At 45.7% G+C, this 17,295-nt stretch overlaps 1 protein-coding gene across 1 annotated transcript in view; it reads right to left on the bottom strand.

The window, feature by feature from the left end:
• The window catches only part of DERA (deoxyribose-phosphate aldolase), a 269,417-nt gene that overhangs the window by 162,651 nt on the left and 89,471 nt on the right, over positions 1–17,295 (bottom strand). Inside the window, exon 6 of the mRNA XM_078674029.1 lies at positions 2,094–2,222. Coding sequence (XP_078530155.1) covers positions 2,094–2,222 — 129 coding nt within the window. The remainder of the gene's footprint in view (positions 1–2,093; positions 2,223–17,295) is intronic.

The raw sequence follows: 17,295 nt of genomic DNA, 5'->3' as shown, positions 1-17,295 counted from the left end.
TTGTGCAGGTCTCTAACCGGCATCAGTTTTTTGCGTTCGCTGCATGGCTTGCATCTGGTTGTTTATGGTGGGGACACCGTTTCCTAGAGCCCTGCTCAAAAGTGTATTTAGAAATCATCGGGCTATCGACAAGATAGGAGCAGAGCTCTGGATATGTGTCAGAAAGCACTGACAGAAAGCAACGGGCATCTGCACTCACGGGTGGTGCTTATATAAGGATCCGCCTCGCCACTTCCAGGGCAGTAGGAAATAGGCGATGAGTCACACAATGTCACCTAGCAGAGCTGGAGCACTGCTACTAAATTCTCCAGATCCAGGCTGACGCCTGAGGGATATTCTAAGGTGAGGACTCGGCAGTTGTAGCCATCCTTCATAAAACACTTTTTCAACTGTCAAGTTAGCTCTTTAATTTAAACCTTTGAAGGCCGCCTGACAGGTTTTTGTAACACCAATTTATTAAAAGCGACTACATGGATTTACACCAAACCTAACAACCCTCTGAGTAGTTTAACACCAAGTATGATGTAATTTCTTTCAGCGTTTTTTTCTTTAGTGGAGGGCAAACTTTCCTACGGGGGTTAACATTGTTAACACTTTTTTTGCCCTACACTATATTGCTAAACCCTTCAACTCCTTGACAGATTTGCATGAACCTTGACATGTGGAACCTTGGCCACATTTACCCATTTTTAGAACGCTGTGTGGATCTACGCCATATGTATCCAAAAGTTATCGCCAAATCAAAAATTGCCTTTTCAATAAATAATCAGAAGAACCAATATCTACAGTTACAAGGAAATGCTTATTTTTTTACTTTAATTTATATATGCTTATTTGTGATAAAATGATTTCTGTGATGTAGTGACTTCAGATGTAAATTCTAATTATATTTTCCTGTGATGCCTGCAAAATATTGACTAACAATGTAGTACACTAACGTAGTGGATACAATGTAATGGTAGAGCAACCAGGAGTACTATTAGGTAGGGCAAACCTGAATGCTCAGTATGGAAAAACTCAGTAGCATATATGTATGTGTTCCTGCTTTGTTAACGTATTGCATTAGATATTGTTTAAAGAGGGGATTACGTTCCCTCCTAACACCATTTAAATAAATGGCGAGGATTCGTAAGAGCTGGTTAGTAGTTCAATTGTAGATGAAGCGCGGTAGACGTTATATGGAAACAATCTCTATAGAGAAAGCACTTTGATTTCAACATAATGAAACTTGCATATATATACATATTTACTAAGTAGATTGAAAGAGGACAGATAGTCGGCGACTCTTAAGAGTTTTGCAGAAAAAAGGGAGGACAGACTGAGAAGTAGCTGCCTGGAGATGAGGTCTTGGTGTGCGATTGTTTTTCTAGTGAGAAGGACAAAAGCAAATTTGAAGCAATCCTGATAAAGTTAGAGATGGACTGGTTAAAGAAGTAGAACAACAGCTAACAATGAAGAGGCTAGTGCACGAATATGTACTGTTTGGGGGGAAATGTAAAGACACTCAAGACAGCATCCAATGGAATGGGTGGCGATCAGTTTCACTGAAGAGGTCATGCTGAGAACCAGCTAGTGTGGTGGGAGGGCGGTGGCATTGGACAGGAGCGGGACTGCCGTGTTTCTGCTGCCAACCGTGTTTCTGATGGTGGAGAGACGTATACGAGCAGGATGAGAAGTTGTCTGCAGTGCGGCTGAAAGGGACAGAGCTCGTGCGAGTAGGAGAAAGGGGCAACTATTTAAAAGGGATAGTCTATGGATTTTAGGGCATATAAGGGAAACGTGCTGCGCATGTCTGGCCAAACCTATGGTCAGAGGCGTGAGGTCTCTTACAGGGGTGCTACTAGACTAGGCATTTTCTTTATCTGCCCAAATGGATGCACATTTGGGCTTGAGAACTGAGATGGTTGCTTAGTCCACGGGTGGAGATGAAGAGTAAAAAAATATAGCATTCATAATAATTGGACTGTTAAACTGATCGTGCAATCATATTACAACTGTGTATACAAATACGTAATGTGTACGGGTAAAACAATGAGAATTTGAAAATGTACTGCAACTAATGCAAAAAACACAAGTTACATAAAGAGCATTACCTGCCATCATAGCCACGAGACTAGCTTTGTAAATGTTGGTGAGGGAGCCCAGTTCTCCTGTTCCAAGGATTGTCTTCATGTGGGCTTCCCCACAGGCTTTGCGGAACTTGCAGATCTCATCATACAGGGCTAAAATACAAATTGACAGATACATGTGAGACCAGGGGTATCCAATAATTATTTTTATAACAAGTTGTTCTGAAGCTTTAGAACAAAATAAACTCACTGCTTGCATTACATTGACTTGTGGGTACCCAAGTAGTTTTACTCTACAAATACAGTGGCCCTTGCTAATTTAAACCCAAAATAAATAGTAATGTAAAAACCTGCCAGGAACTTTGTAAATACTTTTCCATTTACATTCACGGCTATGGTCTTTGTACTTCGTGATACAACACATCTGTGCACAATTTCAAATGTCTGATGTTTACTTAACTTACAAATTAAGTTGAATAATTGCCCTTTTCTTAAATTGGATAGAAAATTGTATTATTTTAAAAGAATCGAGAACTGAAATTAAATGCAATTTGAAATATCCCCAGTGTTATGAAAGAGGGAGGGAGCTGGTTAGGACAGGAGGCTAGATTATCGCTCTAAGCAGATGAACTGGTAATAAACTTGATTAATCCAGCTGCCTCTGATTCAAGACTGACATAGGTTATGGAAACATTTCGGAACCATGGGGGAGTAGAGGTAAATTAGGCAAAAATAATTAACTTAACAGTAGAAACATATTTAAATATTATTCTATTGTGCACCAGTGGATAGCTGGTGTAACGAATTGGAGTATTAGTTGGGCTGAGGAGAACCCACCTCAAATAATAATCACAATCTTTGGCAGGGTGAGTCACTAAATAAACCAATGCTCCACCCTCTGGTAGCTTGACACAAAGCAGTCAGGTTTAACTTATAGGTGATGTGTAAAGTATTTATGCATATATGTTTTCAGAACAAGGGGACCCCACAATTCGGGAACCTGGGGTATTAAGTAGTATTAGGTGAAAAATGGTTCAAAAAGCTGCCATGACACTGCACCGAGAAGTGACATATACTAAATGTATGGTAGCACAATGATATTAAGTGCTCACATCACCGTCCTGATGATCTCAACAGTTTTGAGATCAAAACGCAGTTGACCTTATAACTAATTAACTCCTTTTTATTATATAAATTCATAAGTGGGAGTTTAATGTTATGTTTTTTAAGAGTTGCATATTTTTACTTTTATTTGCTCACTAGTCACTTATTTGTGAGCGCTGTATCACGAAAAGCATATTATGTAACTGACAAGAGTATACTAATAAAATGTTACATTGCAAGGAATACATTAATTTCAATACATCAAAAATATTGGAGGTTGTTCTGATTTACGTCTGCCTTTCTCAAATTAGTATAGGCTTATTCTTAAGTCGCAAATACAAATGTATAGGACCTAAGAACAACGGGCGATCCTGGGGGCAAGATGGCTGCCGTGAGGTTGTGCTGAAAGGTCGCATCGAGCCGCTCTCCTTCACACAGATATGCTGATGGAGTATTAAGAAGGAAGTCGTGCTGCTCCCATGGCCCCCATGACCATAATACTCTGGGTGTACACTAAATTCTCGGATTGGAAATTACTGGACAATAAGGAACCAATCACCCAAGGACTGTGCCGGCTTAAGAAAAAGGTTCTGCACTTAGCAACAACTTTCAGTACCAGCTTGATAAAGATGCCCCCTCTACCTCCCTTGCCTCCGCGATCTACGAGGCAAGAGAAGGCAAAAATGCAAGTGGACCCGAGCACGGCGAGAAGCGGTGCGGGTAACGGCGGAGGAAACAAGGCGGCTGGAGATACTGCCGGTCCCCCGCAGCGGACTCTAGGTGCAATTAAAAAGACCATAACCCCTGTGGTTAAAGAAAAGAAACAGGAGGGCCGTGGTAAAGAGAAAGTGCGGGCGGAACAACCGAGCCCTACAAAGGATCATAGCGGCACCGTCGGAACACAAAAACAGGGGAAAGTGAGCGTAAAGGTAATCAAAGATATGGGGCTAAGGCAGCCTACCTTGGTCGAGGTTTTTACTCCGAGGCGTCCCGCACCACTCGAGGCAGAACAGAATCAAGGAGGAAACGTCCACGTGGACGTCCAGGACGCTGAAGTGTTGGTTGCTAGGCAACGCCCCGGCTCAGAGCACGGCTTGGGAAACAGCGCGCCCTCGAGTAAGGAGGTCGATCTGGAAGGTCCCGAGCACGGTGAGAGAGACACCATCACTGGGGGGGGTAAACGCCAAGGTTTCAGACACTGAGATGACAAGCAACAGCACAGGAAATGCGGGCATGATGGAGGCCCTTTTGCAGGTCGAGGCCGAGCTTAATTCGCCTCTGCAGGCTAGTGGTACATGGGGAAGTAACGCAGCACTTGGAAAAAAAAGACAGTAAAGGCTATGGTGAGGGAGAATGCTTCTTTTCACCCTTTGAGGATACAGACACTACCAGAACCAGTGATCTTAGCTCAGAGGAGGGATCACTCTCATGTTCTAGTTCCCCTGATAAACAAAGCACTCAGAAGAAAAGATGGCCTCATCTAAAGAGGCACGGTTCTGGCTCAGGCTCGGCACCCCTCAGGGATCTTGGTTGCAAACTGGCATGGGATTACTCCGCTACCTCGCAGCCACATCAAGAAGGCAATAATCCCTTGGACGCTACCGGGAGAGCTCTCCCTGAGAATGTCCCACTCCAGGCCCCTTTTGACATGTTATTCGACACATTAAAACAGATGCAGGGGGAGGCAAGAACTGAAAGCCGCAGGGCAAGACAAACTACAAAAAAAATCCATAATACCATGAAAAAGGTTAATAAACTATACGATTAAATGGCTGCTAGAGTTACTGAGGTAGAAGAGAGGACGGGGAAACTGGAGGAAGATATGAGTACCTGGCAAAATTTCAAAGACACACAAGAAAAAATAACGGAGGATTTACAATGGAAACTTGAGGACTTTGAAAATTGCCAGAGGCGCAATAACATTCGTCTTTTGGGCGTGGAAGAAGGAATTGAGGGGCAGGACACTATGAGCTTTGTCGTAAAACTATTAAAAGGTGCTTTTCCTGAATCCGAGTGGCAGTGGGAGAAGGAAGTTCAACGCGCACATAGGTTCCCCTTTAAGCAAAAGAAAGAGAGAGGAACATGCCTCCCAAGGGCAATACTTATAAATGTTGGAAACTACCTTCTTAGACAGGAAATAATGGACAAGGCAAGACCTGATAGTAAACGAACATTTAAGGGCATTACCTTTTTTGCCAGGCCCGACTTCTGCCACATAACGGTGGAAAGGAGATGGAGGCTTAGGCAATTAATAAAGCCTTTCCAGTCTATTGGTTCAGAGGCATACCTCCTATTTCCAGCCAGGTTGAAGGTAGTAATTAGGGGGAACGTGAGGATGTTTCTATCCGAGATTAAAGCGCAGCAATTCCTGGAGGAGCTCAAGTCTCAGAAGGGGGGCTAAAAAACTCATCACGAGTTAAACTTTAGGAAATTGTCAGAAGGTTAGTGCACAATAGGGTTTTTTTGTAAGGGCACTTGTATAGCGAGGTGAGTTTACGGGCTGAGTTGAAGCATCAGGGGCATATGGAATAAAGAATAAATAAAGAGAGGTGGAGCGTGGGGGAGCACAATGCAATAGGATGTGGGAGGGAGGGCGGTGCGGCCTCAACAACCGAAAGCAGTCACACATAGGTCAATCTGACCTATTTGCCAGTAGAGGGGGGAGGGGGGTTGGGCAGTGTGGGGAGGAGGGATAATGGGGGTGTGGGGAGGGTAAGGAGTAAGGGGGGGGAGAAATGTTCAAGCAAGAGAGGATTTAAGTGGCAAGGAGCAGCACAGAACAAGAGATAGCAGGTTAAAGCTAAAACAACAACGAAAGCAGTATGGCACAGCTTATGTATTTGGATCAAATGTAATTATCTGCCAGAATAAGCACCAAGAAATGCCTCATGACTGGTTTTCTATGATGGGCAAAATGTTTGATGTATTTTAATGAATTGCAGGATAGCCACAATCAATGTTTGTGGGCTTAATGATGCGAATAAAAGGCTTAGGGTTACAGCATTACTAAGAACTCTGCGATTGGATTTAGTCTGCCTGCAGGAAACACACCTTGAGGCAACAAGAGGAAATCTACTGGACCATCTGGGGTTTACTGTATTGGCAAACTCTAAACAGTCATTAAGGACTAGGGGAGTCGCTGTATTAGGGAGAAGGAATGATGTGCTGGTGATAAGAAAGAAGGAGGACATATGGGGTAGATGGGCTCTATTAGAGTTAAGATTCAAGGGAGATAAACTAACTCTCGTCACAATATATGGGTCAACAGAGGATGACCCGGAAGTTTTTCAACATTTAGATACAGAGCTAGCTCAGTGGCCAGAGCCTATAGTATGTTGTGGTGACTTTAATATTCACGATCCCAGTAGTATCTTTCTTCATCCACAGGGGTATTATATGGGGAGGAAGAAGAGGGTACATAGAGCACTTTCAAATATGGCGGTCCATAACTCCTTGGATGACCTATGGATTAAGACACACCCTAATATAGATGGTAGTACTTTCTATTCATTTCCCCATAAAGTTATGGTCAGGCTGGATTATTATTTGATTTCTAATTCCCTGATGACTGATGTACATATTGAAAGGAAACCACGAATCATTTCTGATCATAATCCTCTAATCCTGACAGTCAGACTAGGACAGGCACAAAAAAGGGTAACCCAATGGACTTTTGAAAGAGCACTATTGAAGGACGAGATGTATAAAATTCATATGGGCGGATGGATTAAGAGCTACTGGGAGATCAACAGAGGAACAGCACCCCCGGGGGTTGTATGGGATGTCTTTAAAGCAGGAGTTAGGGGCGAGACACTGAGTTTTGTACTTTCCAGTCAAAAAAGAGAAAAAGAAAGAATAGAGGAACTCTCTAGAAACCTACTCAAGGAAGAGAATGAACTAACACTAGCTATACAACAGCATTTACCCCTAGATCAGCATTTATTGAGAATAACAGCTGTCAGGGCAGAAGCTTCGGAAAACATCGTCAAAAAGGCAGCAGAGAATTACTTGATTAAAAAAGAGGCCGCATATGAGTTAAGTGAAAGAGTCGGCCACATTCTAGCCGTAAGAACTAGACAGAGGTTAGCGGCAGCAGACATCAAGGAAATAGTGGATGGGCAGGGCAATACGGTCACAGAAGCGGATTCAGTGAGGGAGGTTTTTAGGCAGTTTTATAAGGACCTATATGCCAGCAGCAACACAGCAGGTTTAGCAGAGATAGACAGGTATCTAAGGGATATTCCTAAGCCATTCATTACAGCGGAACAAAGGGAGGAGCTGGACTCTCCCTTCCGCCTCGAGGAATTTATGTTGGCTAGCCTCCCCTCGGGTAAAGCGGCGGGCCCGGATCAGCTACCTGTCGAGTTTTATAAGGTCTTCCAAGGAGACATTGCTGAAGAAATGTTAAATGTTATGTGGCAGGCACAAAAAGGAGAGTCAACACCTGAGACATGGGGAGAAGCTGACATTATTGTGATTTTAAAGAAAGGGAAACCTGCAACCATACCAGGCTCCTATAGACCGATCACATTAATGAACACCAACGCTAAAACATATTCTAAAATATTAGCTATGCGGATCACTGGGATTATTGAGGGGGTGGTAAGCCCCATACAACATGGGTTTATCCCTGGCAAGGGCACTACACAACATGTTAGGCAGTTGATCACAATGTTTGATGCGGCAGGTACCCTGGGAGACCGTATGGCAGCGCTTTTTCTAGACGCTGAGAAGGCGTTCGATAGGGTCTCCTGGTATTACCTGTGGCAAGCATTGAAATGGAGTGGTATAGGTGAGGGGTATATAAAAGCTATCCAGACTCTCTACAAAGAGCCAACAGCAAGAATCAGGGTCAATAGGGGACACTCGGCAGCAGTTAAGATATGTAGAGGGACTAGGCAAGGTTGTCCATCATCCCCCCTGCTGTTTGCTATATATTTGGTCCCTTTTCTACGGAGATTGAAAGGTAACCCAGGGATTCTCCCAATGAGAGAAAACGGCTGCGAAGTTAAATCATTGGCCTACGCGGATGACAATGCCATTCTGACACCTAATCCATCAGTAGCTATTGGTTAAATAGACCATGAGGCGCAGTTATTTGGGCAGGTGTCAGGTTATAGCTTAAATAGAAGTAAGACACAGATAGTAGGCAATAGGCTTGTAGACTGTAATGACCAAAGGGTGGTAACCTCGGCAATATACCTGGGAGTGGCAATTTCAGCAGACTTAGATATAGTGGTACAGAGCCATATCGCCCCATTAATAGATAGGGTAAAGCTAGACCTAGAGAAAATGAATAACTTGCACCTATCTCTAGTCGGCTGCACTAACGTCATTAAGATGTTAATTTTACCAAAGTTTTTATATTTTTTTAGGGCAATTCCGTTATTTTTTTTAAATAAATGGTTTAATGCAATAGAGATAGTTCTCAACAGATTCATCTGGGCACAAGGAAAGACGCGTAGAGCATATAGGTTTATATCCCTGCCAAGAGACAAGGGGGGTGGGGTGCAACAGATTTTAAATTATATTACTGGGCAGCTGCCATACAATATATGCAGGGACTGATGGGCGCCGACGGCTTCAATCAAAGAATCACTAAATACTCCACTAAAATATATGCTGCAGTACTAGGGGCAGGGGCGGAAAACTGTTTCTTAAACTGTATTGACTTTGGATATTATAAAATAACTAAATTTAAGACAGTAGGGGCTGCCATCTAAGTCTGGAATGGTTTTTTAAAAAGGTCCCGTCTCGGGAGGTTTAATCGGTATATCAGGCTGTATAAAAACAAGTCCTTTCCGATACCAATCTTCGCAGATATCGTGATGGCAGGATGGGTAGAGAAGGGGATCATCCAGGTTGGTGACGTAATGAATACCGAGGGATTTCTGCAGTTCTCAGATTTGGTAACTAAATATGGAATAGGCAGGAGGGACTTCTTTAACCACTTCCATGCTAATGACAAGGTCAACTCGTCATGGGTTTTACCTGCCCTGTGCTTATGACGAGTTGACCTTGTCATGAACAATGGAGAATCTGAGATTGTAGCACACAGCAGGAAAACCCCTTAGCAGCCAAGGTGTTAAATACTTGCAAGTAAGAAGTTTTTTTAAATACTAAACGAGGAGGATTGGTGGGCTTCGCTAAAATAGATATATTGGAGAAAATTAGGTTGGGGAGGGAATGTACCATTCGCAATTTTTATGCATGTCTACTGGAAGGGAAAGCTGATGACAGAGAGAAATACAGTAAGAAATGGGCAGAGAAATTGAACGGAGAAGAAAGTTGGTTTGAGGACTCCCTGGATTTGGGGCGTACAATCCTTTGCTCTGCCCCCTTACAATCACAGCACTATAAAACCTTGTACTCACTGTATTTTACACCAGCAAGAATTGCAAAATGGGGAGGTACTACGGGCACATTATGTCCACGATGTAATTCAGCAGAGGCAGATATGATTCATATCTTTGCTACATGCCCTCAATTGCACACTCTAATTAGAGATATAGAGAAGTTCTTAGATCAATCCCTAGATATTCAAGTTATGCTTAACCCTACAAGAATCTTATCAGGGATAGGGCCAGACATAAATGAGCCACAGAGAGAATTCCTGTTTATCACTATGGCAGTATACAGACTAAGTTTAGTGAGGGCTTGGCTGGATAAAACCCCCCCCAGCAATGCAAGTATGGTTGGCTAATCTCTTAGCGGCATACAATTTGGAAAAGCCCATATACGCGCGAAAAGGCAAGAAAGGAAGGATGCTAGGTCTAAGAATATGGGATCCTATTTGTAGATGGAAGCGGCAGTTGGAGACTAACTACTCTCCTGGCTAGGCTGATCCCATGCCTTTAGTGGTATTTATTTCATTATTTGGGGTATTTATTCTTTCTCTTATAACTTTATGTTCGTTTTTAACCAGGAGGCGGCGCCATAATTAATTAAAGTTGTTGTAATTAATTGTAATGAAATGTAATTACAAACAAAAGATACTGTTTGCTTATTAATTGCGGAGAAAGTAAGATAGCAAATGTGTTATGATCTGTAAATCTGTGCAACTTGGAAAAATAAAAAATAAAATAATTAAAAAGGACCTAAGAACAACACTCAAACAGTAATAAAGACAAAATACGGCACAAGAAAAATCTCCCACCAACCAATTTAGAAAAAGAGAGAATATTTCAATAAATACAATGATATCAAAATGATAAACATCCAATATGGAAAACCGAAGATATGAATTTTTAAAGTTCAAATTAAAAATCACCCAAAAAAGCACAAAGCGCTAACCGCTAGACCGGGTCAAAGTTGAAGGATAAGGTCAAGGTCAACCACAGTAGAGCGTAAATTGAATACAGGGAACTAGGTTCGTCCGGTGGAAAGTTTACCTTCTGACTTAGAAACTTTAATAGAGAAAAAGTGGTTGTCGACGAGTCATCGGCAGGGCAAGTTGCAAGCTATATCCGAAACAGGGCTCAATGGAGGACAAGTTGCTGAAGAGTTGAATTCCAGTATGGTCGTTGTTGAAGACGGGAAAGCTAAAGCAGGCCAAGTCCATGTGGAGAAGTGTGGCTCACCGATTAGAGCGGCAGACCCTGAGGCAGAGTACTGGCCTGGGACCAGGGTTCAATTCCTGACGCGGCAGGGTCTTGAGCTCAATGTTCATGGACTCGATAATTCTCGCCTCGGTGCCTACTCTAATCATGGGTCCCACTCTGCAACTCTGGGCAATAGCTTGCTTAATCTCCACAATGGCCTCGAAAGCGCTAGGATGCCTGACTTCACCTTGGGGGTGCCCAGTTAGGGGGCATCTCACAGGGAAAGCCAGGAAGGGTTCCACAGCGGTATACAGCGCCAGGATGCCTGAAAGGTGATAGTGCGCTTTACAAGTATACATACATACATACATGCCCAGGGGGGCATTCACTGTGATTGGATGCTGCTGAACACTGAACCTGGTGAAGACCGCTATGTTCGCACTTAGAAACTTTTCGGGAAGTTAGCTCTCCTTCAGTAGGGCACACCAGCCAATTGAGGCCAACCAGCGATTCAACGTCTATAAGTGTGGCTTCGACGGCAAATCCAGTGCCCATTAAATCTCAAAGCAGAAAGAAGGTAAAAAGTCTCCAAGTCCCATTTACTGCACTTTGGGGACAGGGTCAGAGCACTCGAACACCAGCTCAGGGTCCAGGAACTGAGTGGCACCACTTGGGGGTTCGGATTCACTCCAATAGAGGCTAGCAGAGAGGTCCAGTTGGAACTGGTCAGCTGGGCAGTTGCAGGGAAAGAGGCCTCTGGAAGCTCGTTGTGTTCCTGCACCGAGAAGTGACAGATCAGCCAGTTCACCCTCAGAGTAACTTCTGGGTCCTGGGTTCAAGGTAAGTAGGTCCACCTTTCTTCCGGGGCAGTCCTGTTTCTTCACAAGCCTATGAGGGTTCTGATGAGAGGGGTCCACCTTTAAGGGCAAGCCTTTATCCGCCTCTTAAACCAGTTCTGCTCACTTCCTCCCATCCAGTTGGGTTTGGAGCCAGTCTGACTAGCAAGTCAAAAGGGAGACAGGCCCAGGTGTAACCATCTGACAAGGTAGGTATCCTTTGAAGCTCAGGAATAGGCTCTGCAGTGCCAGCAGGCTCTAATATCAAGGATGGAGCCCTCCTATCAACATCCGGAGTGCTTTGTCCACTGCCTGGAAGCAATACACATCTCACTGTAAGGGAGCTATCAGTGGTCAGGTGACAGCTAGACAGTCAGGAAAACCTTCCGGTTTCAAGCAAGAATAAGACAACTTTCTAAAAGTTTAATTTCCAAAACAGTAATATAAAATCTGACATGACTAGAAGTTTGATTTTAAATTACTATTAAAATGAGCCCTTTAACCATGTTCCTAGCTATTCCCAAACTGTATTTATAACCTTTTAAAGGTAACAGTGTAAACCAGTGTTAACCTATGGGAAAGCAAGCCAAACAAGCATTTACAATGCAATAGGTCTCGCATTAGGAAAGTGTGAGCTGTTGGTATTGTAAATGACACATTTTTTATTTATGTGTTGGTTTTGAAAATAGGGAAATTAATAGCTTTGTCATTTACAATGCCAATAGTTTTAACTTTCGCACGTGACACCTATAGCATTTGTAATGCAATATGTGTTGTATTCACGTGACTTAGATGTATTGATATTACAAATAACAATGTCTTATTTTTCTTAACAATTAATACTTAAATAAAAGCTATTGTAATTTATAATGGCAATAGCTTAAACTTTTGTAAATAACTTTTGTGAAGATTATGTTCAGTGTACTTTATTGTGATGAAAATCCAAGAACAGAAGTGAAATAGTAACATCTTTTTGTGACATTTGAAATAAAGCTTGAAACATTGAGCGAACATATTTGAACCAGTTGTTGTTGAATGGTTGCACAGATTGATGCTGTGGTGGCGCTGAGTGATGTTGTGGTGGCGACGAGTGATGCTGTGGCATTCAGTGATGCTGTTTTAGCGTATTGTGATGCTGTGGTGGTGCTGAGTGATGCTGTGGTGATGCGATAGATAGACAGAGTGAGTGCGATAGATAGATAGATAGATAGATAGATAGATAGATAGATAGATAGTGACAGATCGAGTGAGGGCGACAGAGTGAGGGGGATAGATAGAGTGAGGGCGATAGATAGAGTGAGGGCGATAGATAGAGTGAGGGCGATAGATAGAGTGAGGGCGATAGATAGAGTGAGGGCGATAGATAGATAGAGTGAGGGCGATAGATAGATAGAGTGAGGGCGATAGATAGATAGAGTGAGGGCGATAGATAGAGTGAGTGAGGGCGATAGATAGAGTGAGGGCAACAGATAGAGTGAGGGCGATAGATTGAGTGAGGGCGATAGATAGAGTGAGTGAGGGTGATATATAGAATGTGGGCGATAGATAGATAGAGTGAGGTGGCCTTGTGGTGGTGGACGTGGTGGTGATGGAAGTGGTGGTGGTGGACGAGGTGGTGGTGGATGTGGTGGAGGTGTAGGTGGGTGTGGTGGTGGACGACATGGTGGTGGTGGAGGACGTGGTGGTGGTGGACATGGTGGTGGTGGACGTGGTGGTGGTGGACGTGGTGGTGGTGGACGTGGTGGTGGTGGAGGTGGTGGTTGTGGAGGTGGTGGTTGTGGAGGTGGTGGTTGTGGAGGTGGTGGTTGTGGAGGTGGTGGTGGTGGACGTGGTGGTGGTGGTGGATGTGGTGGTGGTGGATGTGGTGGTGGTGGTGGTGGTGGATGTGGTGGACATGGTGGTGGATGGTGGTGGACATGGTGGTGGTGGACGTGGTGGAGGTGGTGGTGGTTGTGGAGGTGGTGGTTGTGGAGGTGGTGGTGGTGGACGTGGTGGTGGATGTGGTGGTGGTGGATGTGGCGGTGGATGTGGTGGACATGGTGGTGGTGGACATGGTGGTGGATGTGGTGGACATGGTGGTGGTAGTGGTGGTGCACGTGGTGGTGGTGGACGTGGTGGTGGTGGACGTGGTGGTGGTGGACATGGTGGTGGCGGACGTGGTGGTGGACGTGGGTGTGGTGGTGGACGTAGTGGTGGTGAATGTGGTGGATGTGGTGGTGGTGGACATAGTGGTTGTGGGCGTAGGGGTTGTGGACAGTGGTTGTGGATGTAGTGGTTGTGGTTGTGGACATAGTGGTTGTGGATGTAGTGGTTGTGGACATAGTGGTTGTGGATGTAGTGGTTGTGGATGTGGTGGTTGTGGATGTGGTGGTTGTGGATGTGGTGGTTGTGGATGTGGTGGTTGTGGATGTGGTGGTTGTGGATGTGGTGGTTGTGGATGTGGTGGTTGTGGATGTGGTGGTTGTGGATGTGGTGGTGGTGGACGTGGTGGTGGACGTGGTGGTGGATGTGGTGGTGGACGTGGTGGTGGTGGACGTGGTGGTGGTGGACGTGGTGGTGGTGGACGTGGTGGTGGTGGACGTGGTGGTGGACGTGGTGGTGGTGGACGTGGTGGTGGATGTGGTGGTGTTGATGGTGGACATGGTGGTGGTAGTGGACGTGGTGGTGGTGGATGTTGTGGTGGACGTGGTGGTGGGTGTGGTGGCGTGGACGTGGCGGTGGTGGACGTGGTGGTGGTGGAAGTGGGTGGACGTGGTGGTGGTGGATGTGGTGGTGGTGTAGGGGGGTGTGGTGGTGGACGTGGTGGTGGAGGACAGGGTGGTGGTGGAGGACGTGGTGGACATGGTGGTGGTGGACATGGTGGTGGTGGACATGGTGGACGTGGGGGTGGTGGTTGTGGTGGGGGTGGTTGTGGAGGTGGTGGACGTGGTGGTGGTGGACGTGGTGGTGGTGGATGTGGTGGTGGTGGATGTGGTGGTGATGGTGGTTGATGTGGTGGTGGATGTGGTGGTGGTGGTGGATGTGGTGGACATGGTGGTAGTGGACGTGGTGGTGGATGTGGTGGACATGGTGGTGGACGTGGTGATGGTGGTAGTGGTGGTGCACGTGGTGGTGGTGGACGTGGTTGTGGTGGACGTGGTTGTGGTGGACGTGGTGGTGGTGGACGTGGTGGTGGTGGACGTGGTGGTGGTGGACGTGGTGGTGGACGTGGGTGTGGTGGTGGTGGACGTAGTGGTGGTGAATGTGGTGGATGTGGTGGTGGTGGACATAGCGGTTGTGGACGTAGTGGTTGTGGACATTGTGGTTGTGGACATAGTGGTTGTGGACATAGTGGTTGTGGACATAGTGGTTGTGGACATAGTGGTTGTGGTGGTTGTGGATGTGGTGGTGGTGGACGTGGTGGTGGATGTGGTGGTGTTGATGGTGGACATGGTGGTGGACGTGGTGGTGGTGGTGGATGTGGTGGTGGACCTGGTGGTGGGTGTGGTGGTGGTGGACGTGGTGGTGGGTGTGGTGGCCGTGGACGTGGTGGTGGTGGACGTGGTGGTGGTTCACGTGGTGGTGATGGACGTGGTGGTGATGGACGTGGTTGTGGTGGGCGTGGTGGTGGGCGTGGTGGTGGATGAGGTGGACATGGTAGTGGTGGATGTGGTGGTGGTGCATGTGGTAGTGGTGGATGTGGTGGTGGTGCATGTGGTGGTGGTGCATGTGGTGGTGGTGGTGGATGTGGTGGTGGTGGATGTGGTGGTGGATGTGGTGGTGGTGGTGGATGTGGTGGTGGTGGACGTGTTAAAAAACAGCACGCACGCAAAGCCCAATCAAAATGGACCTAGGAAATCAATACGCACGAGCTGTGTGGAATTTCAAGGTACATTTTTAAACCCCTACAAAAGGGCGCTTGGCTTTGCGAGCCCTAAAAATCTGGTGCTGTAAGCAGGAATGTAAGGTTTCCTGTATAACTCAACAGAAGAAGGGAGTCTGAGCACGAGGTGCTGGGGTGAAGTGTGCAAATGTGCACTGATAGCACACGTTTGATATAGGCATCCTCCTTGATGAAAGCTTTAAAAAAACGGATTGTCACTGGTTGGCGGTTACATGCATTATACCAGTATAATCATGGCTGTCAAGTGGCACCATGTCAGGAGGTGTGATTTTCTACAGGGTTTGCTTATTCAGCCAATAGTACTAAACAGCAGGCTGGGCAGCTACCACAGAAGAAGGCCAGCTCTAAACAAATGCCACCCACCCTACACACTACTAACACCAAGACCTTTGGAGAAAGAAACAGAAACCAGATATGAAATTAGTCAAAAAATGTTCAGCTGGAACCTCGAATGAATCTCACACATAGAACACAAAGTGTCCCCTTCGCGTGTCATCAGATGTTTACCAAAGGTGGAAGGAATCCCTCACATGCGTCACTGATTGGAGCCAATAAACATGTGCTTACAGACAAGCCACGTTCATCATCCCGGGTTCATAGGCACTTAAAACCTGTCTGATTTTATGTCACTTCATGAAACCTGCTAATGCCACGGATTACCAAGCCTCAGTTTGCTGATGAAACTTACTGGAATAAAGTGCAGCCCTGCCCGAGATAGTTGCAGCTCGTTTCATCAGTCCTTCCATTTATTATTTACAAGAATGTGCTTAAATGTCAGTCCAGATCTGTGGAAACGGATATCACCGCCGCCCCCTCCCCTCGGCCGTGTGTTATTGCAGTTTCTCTTCTCCCTTTCCATGTGTTGCAAAATGCCTGGGTAATATATAGAGGTAATAATGACTCATGAACAGGTTGTGCCTTCGCAAACTGGACAGCATTAATATAACGAGGGCTGGTACAAGTAACCCTGAGGATAGGACATGGCCAGGCACATGCATACAGCCTGTCTGCGTGGCTCTCGGAGGCAGAAAAGGAAGGGGCCGCCGCCTCGGCTCCTGGGCTCCGGGCTGGAGCGCCGGAGGTCCCCATCTGCTGTGCGCCGCCCTGCGCTCTCCTCGCTGCTGCCGTACTCTGTCTCTAACACCGTTTTTTTGCCCGTGGACTGAAGGATAGGACGGGGGAGGGGGGCCAACGCTGGGGAAAGGTCCTGTAAAAAAAAAAACGCCCGCGAGTGGTGCGCGCACGCGCCACTGCGAGGCCTATGTCTTCAATTATCGCACCCGTGTCTGGCTGCAATAATTGAAGACATATGGGCTTTGGTGCGCGTAACAGATACCAATAGGCCATAGGCGGAGCTATGTGACCGCCTATGACCTATTGCGTGTTCTGTTACAAAACAGCACGCACGCAAAGCCCAATCAAAATGGACCTAGGAAATCAACACGCACGAGCTGTGTGGAATTTTAAGGTCCATTTTTAAACCCCTACAAAAAGGTTCTTCGCTTCGCTTTGCAAGCCCTAAAAACGACTATGGAGATTGTTCACTGGCAAGACATGTACAATATTAAATATACATGCCATACTTTTTAGATACCATGCACCCCACCCTATGGGCTCTTAGGCCTAGCTTAGGGGTGATTTATAAGTATAACAAAGGAAGGTTTAAGCCTCACAAAAGGTTTATTTTGCCAGCTCGAAATTGTGTTTTAAAACTGCACTTCCAAGCTGCACTGACAGGTCTAGAGGTACAAGTTAATACTTGTGTAACGATATATCTGTAAGAGACATTAATTAGTGATGGATTCCTTACCTTAGAATATCCCCAAGCGTCAGACTGGATCCATAAAGTTTTGCTTAGCACT

The sequence above is a fragment of the Lissotriton helveticus genome, chromosome 1_1 (genome assembly GCF_964261635.1).
Source record: "Lissotriton helveticus chromosome 1_1, aLisHel1.1, whole genome shotgun sequence".
In the NCBI taxonomy this organism is placed as follows: Eukaryota; Metazoa; Chordata; class Amphibia; order Caudata; family Salamandridae; genus Lissotriton; species Lissotriton helveticus.
This window is presented reverse-complemented; position numbering and strand designations above follow the sequence as displayed.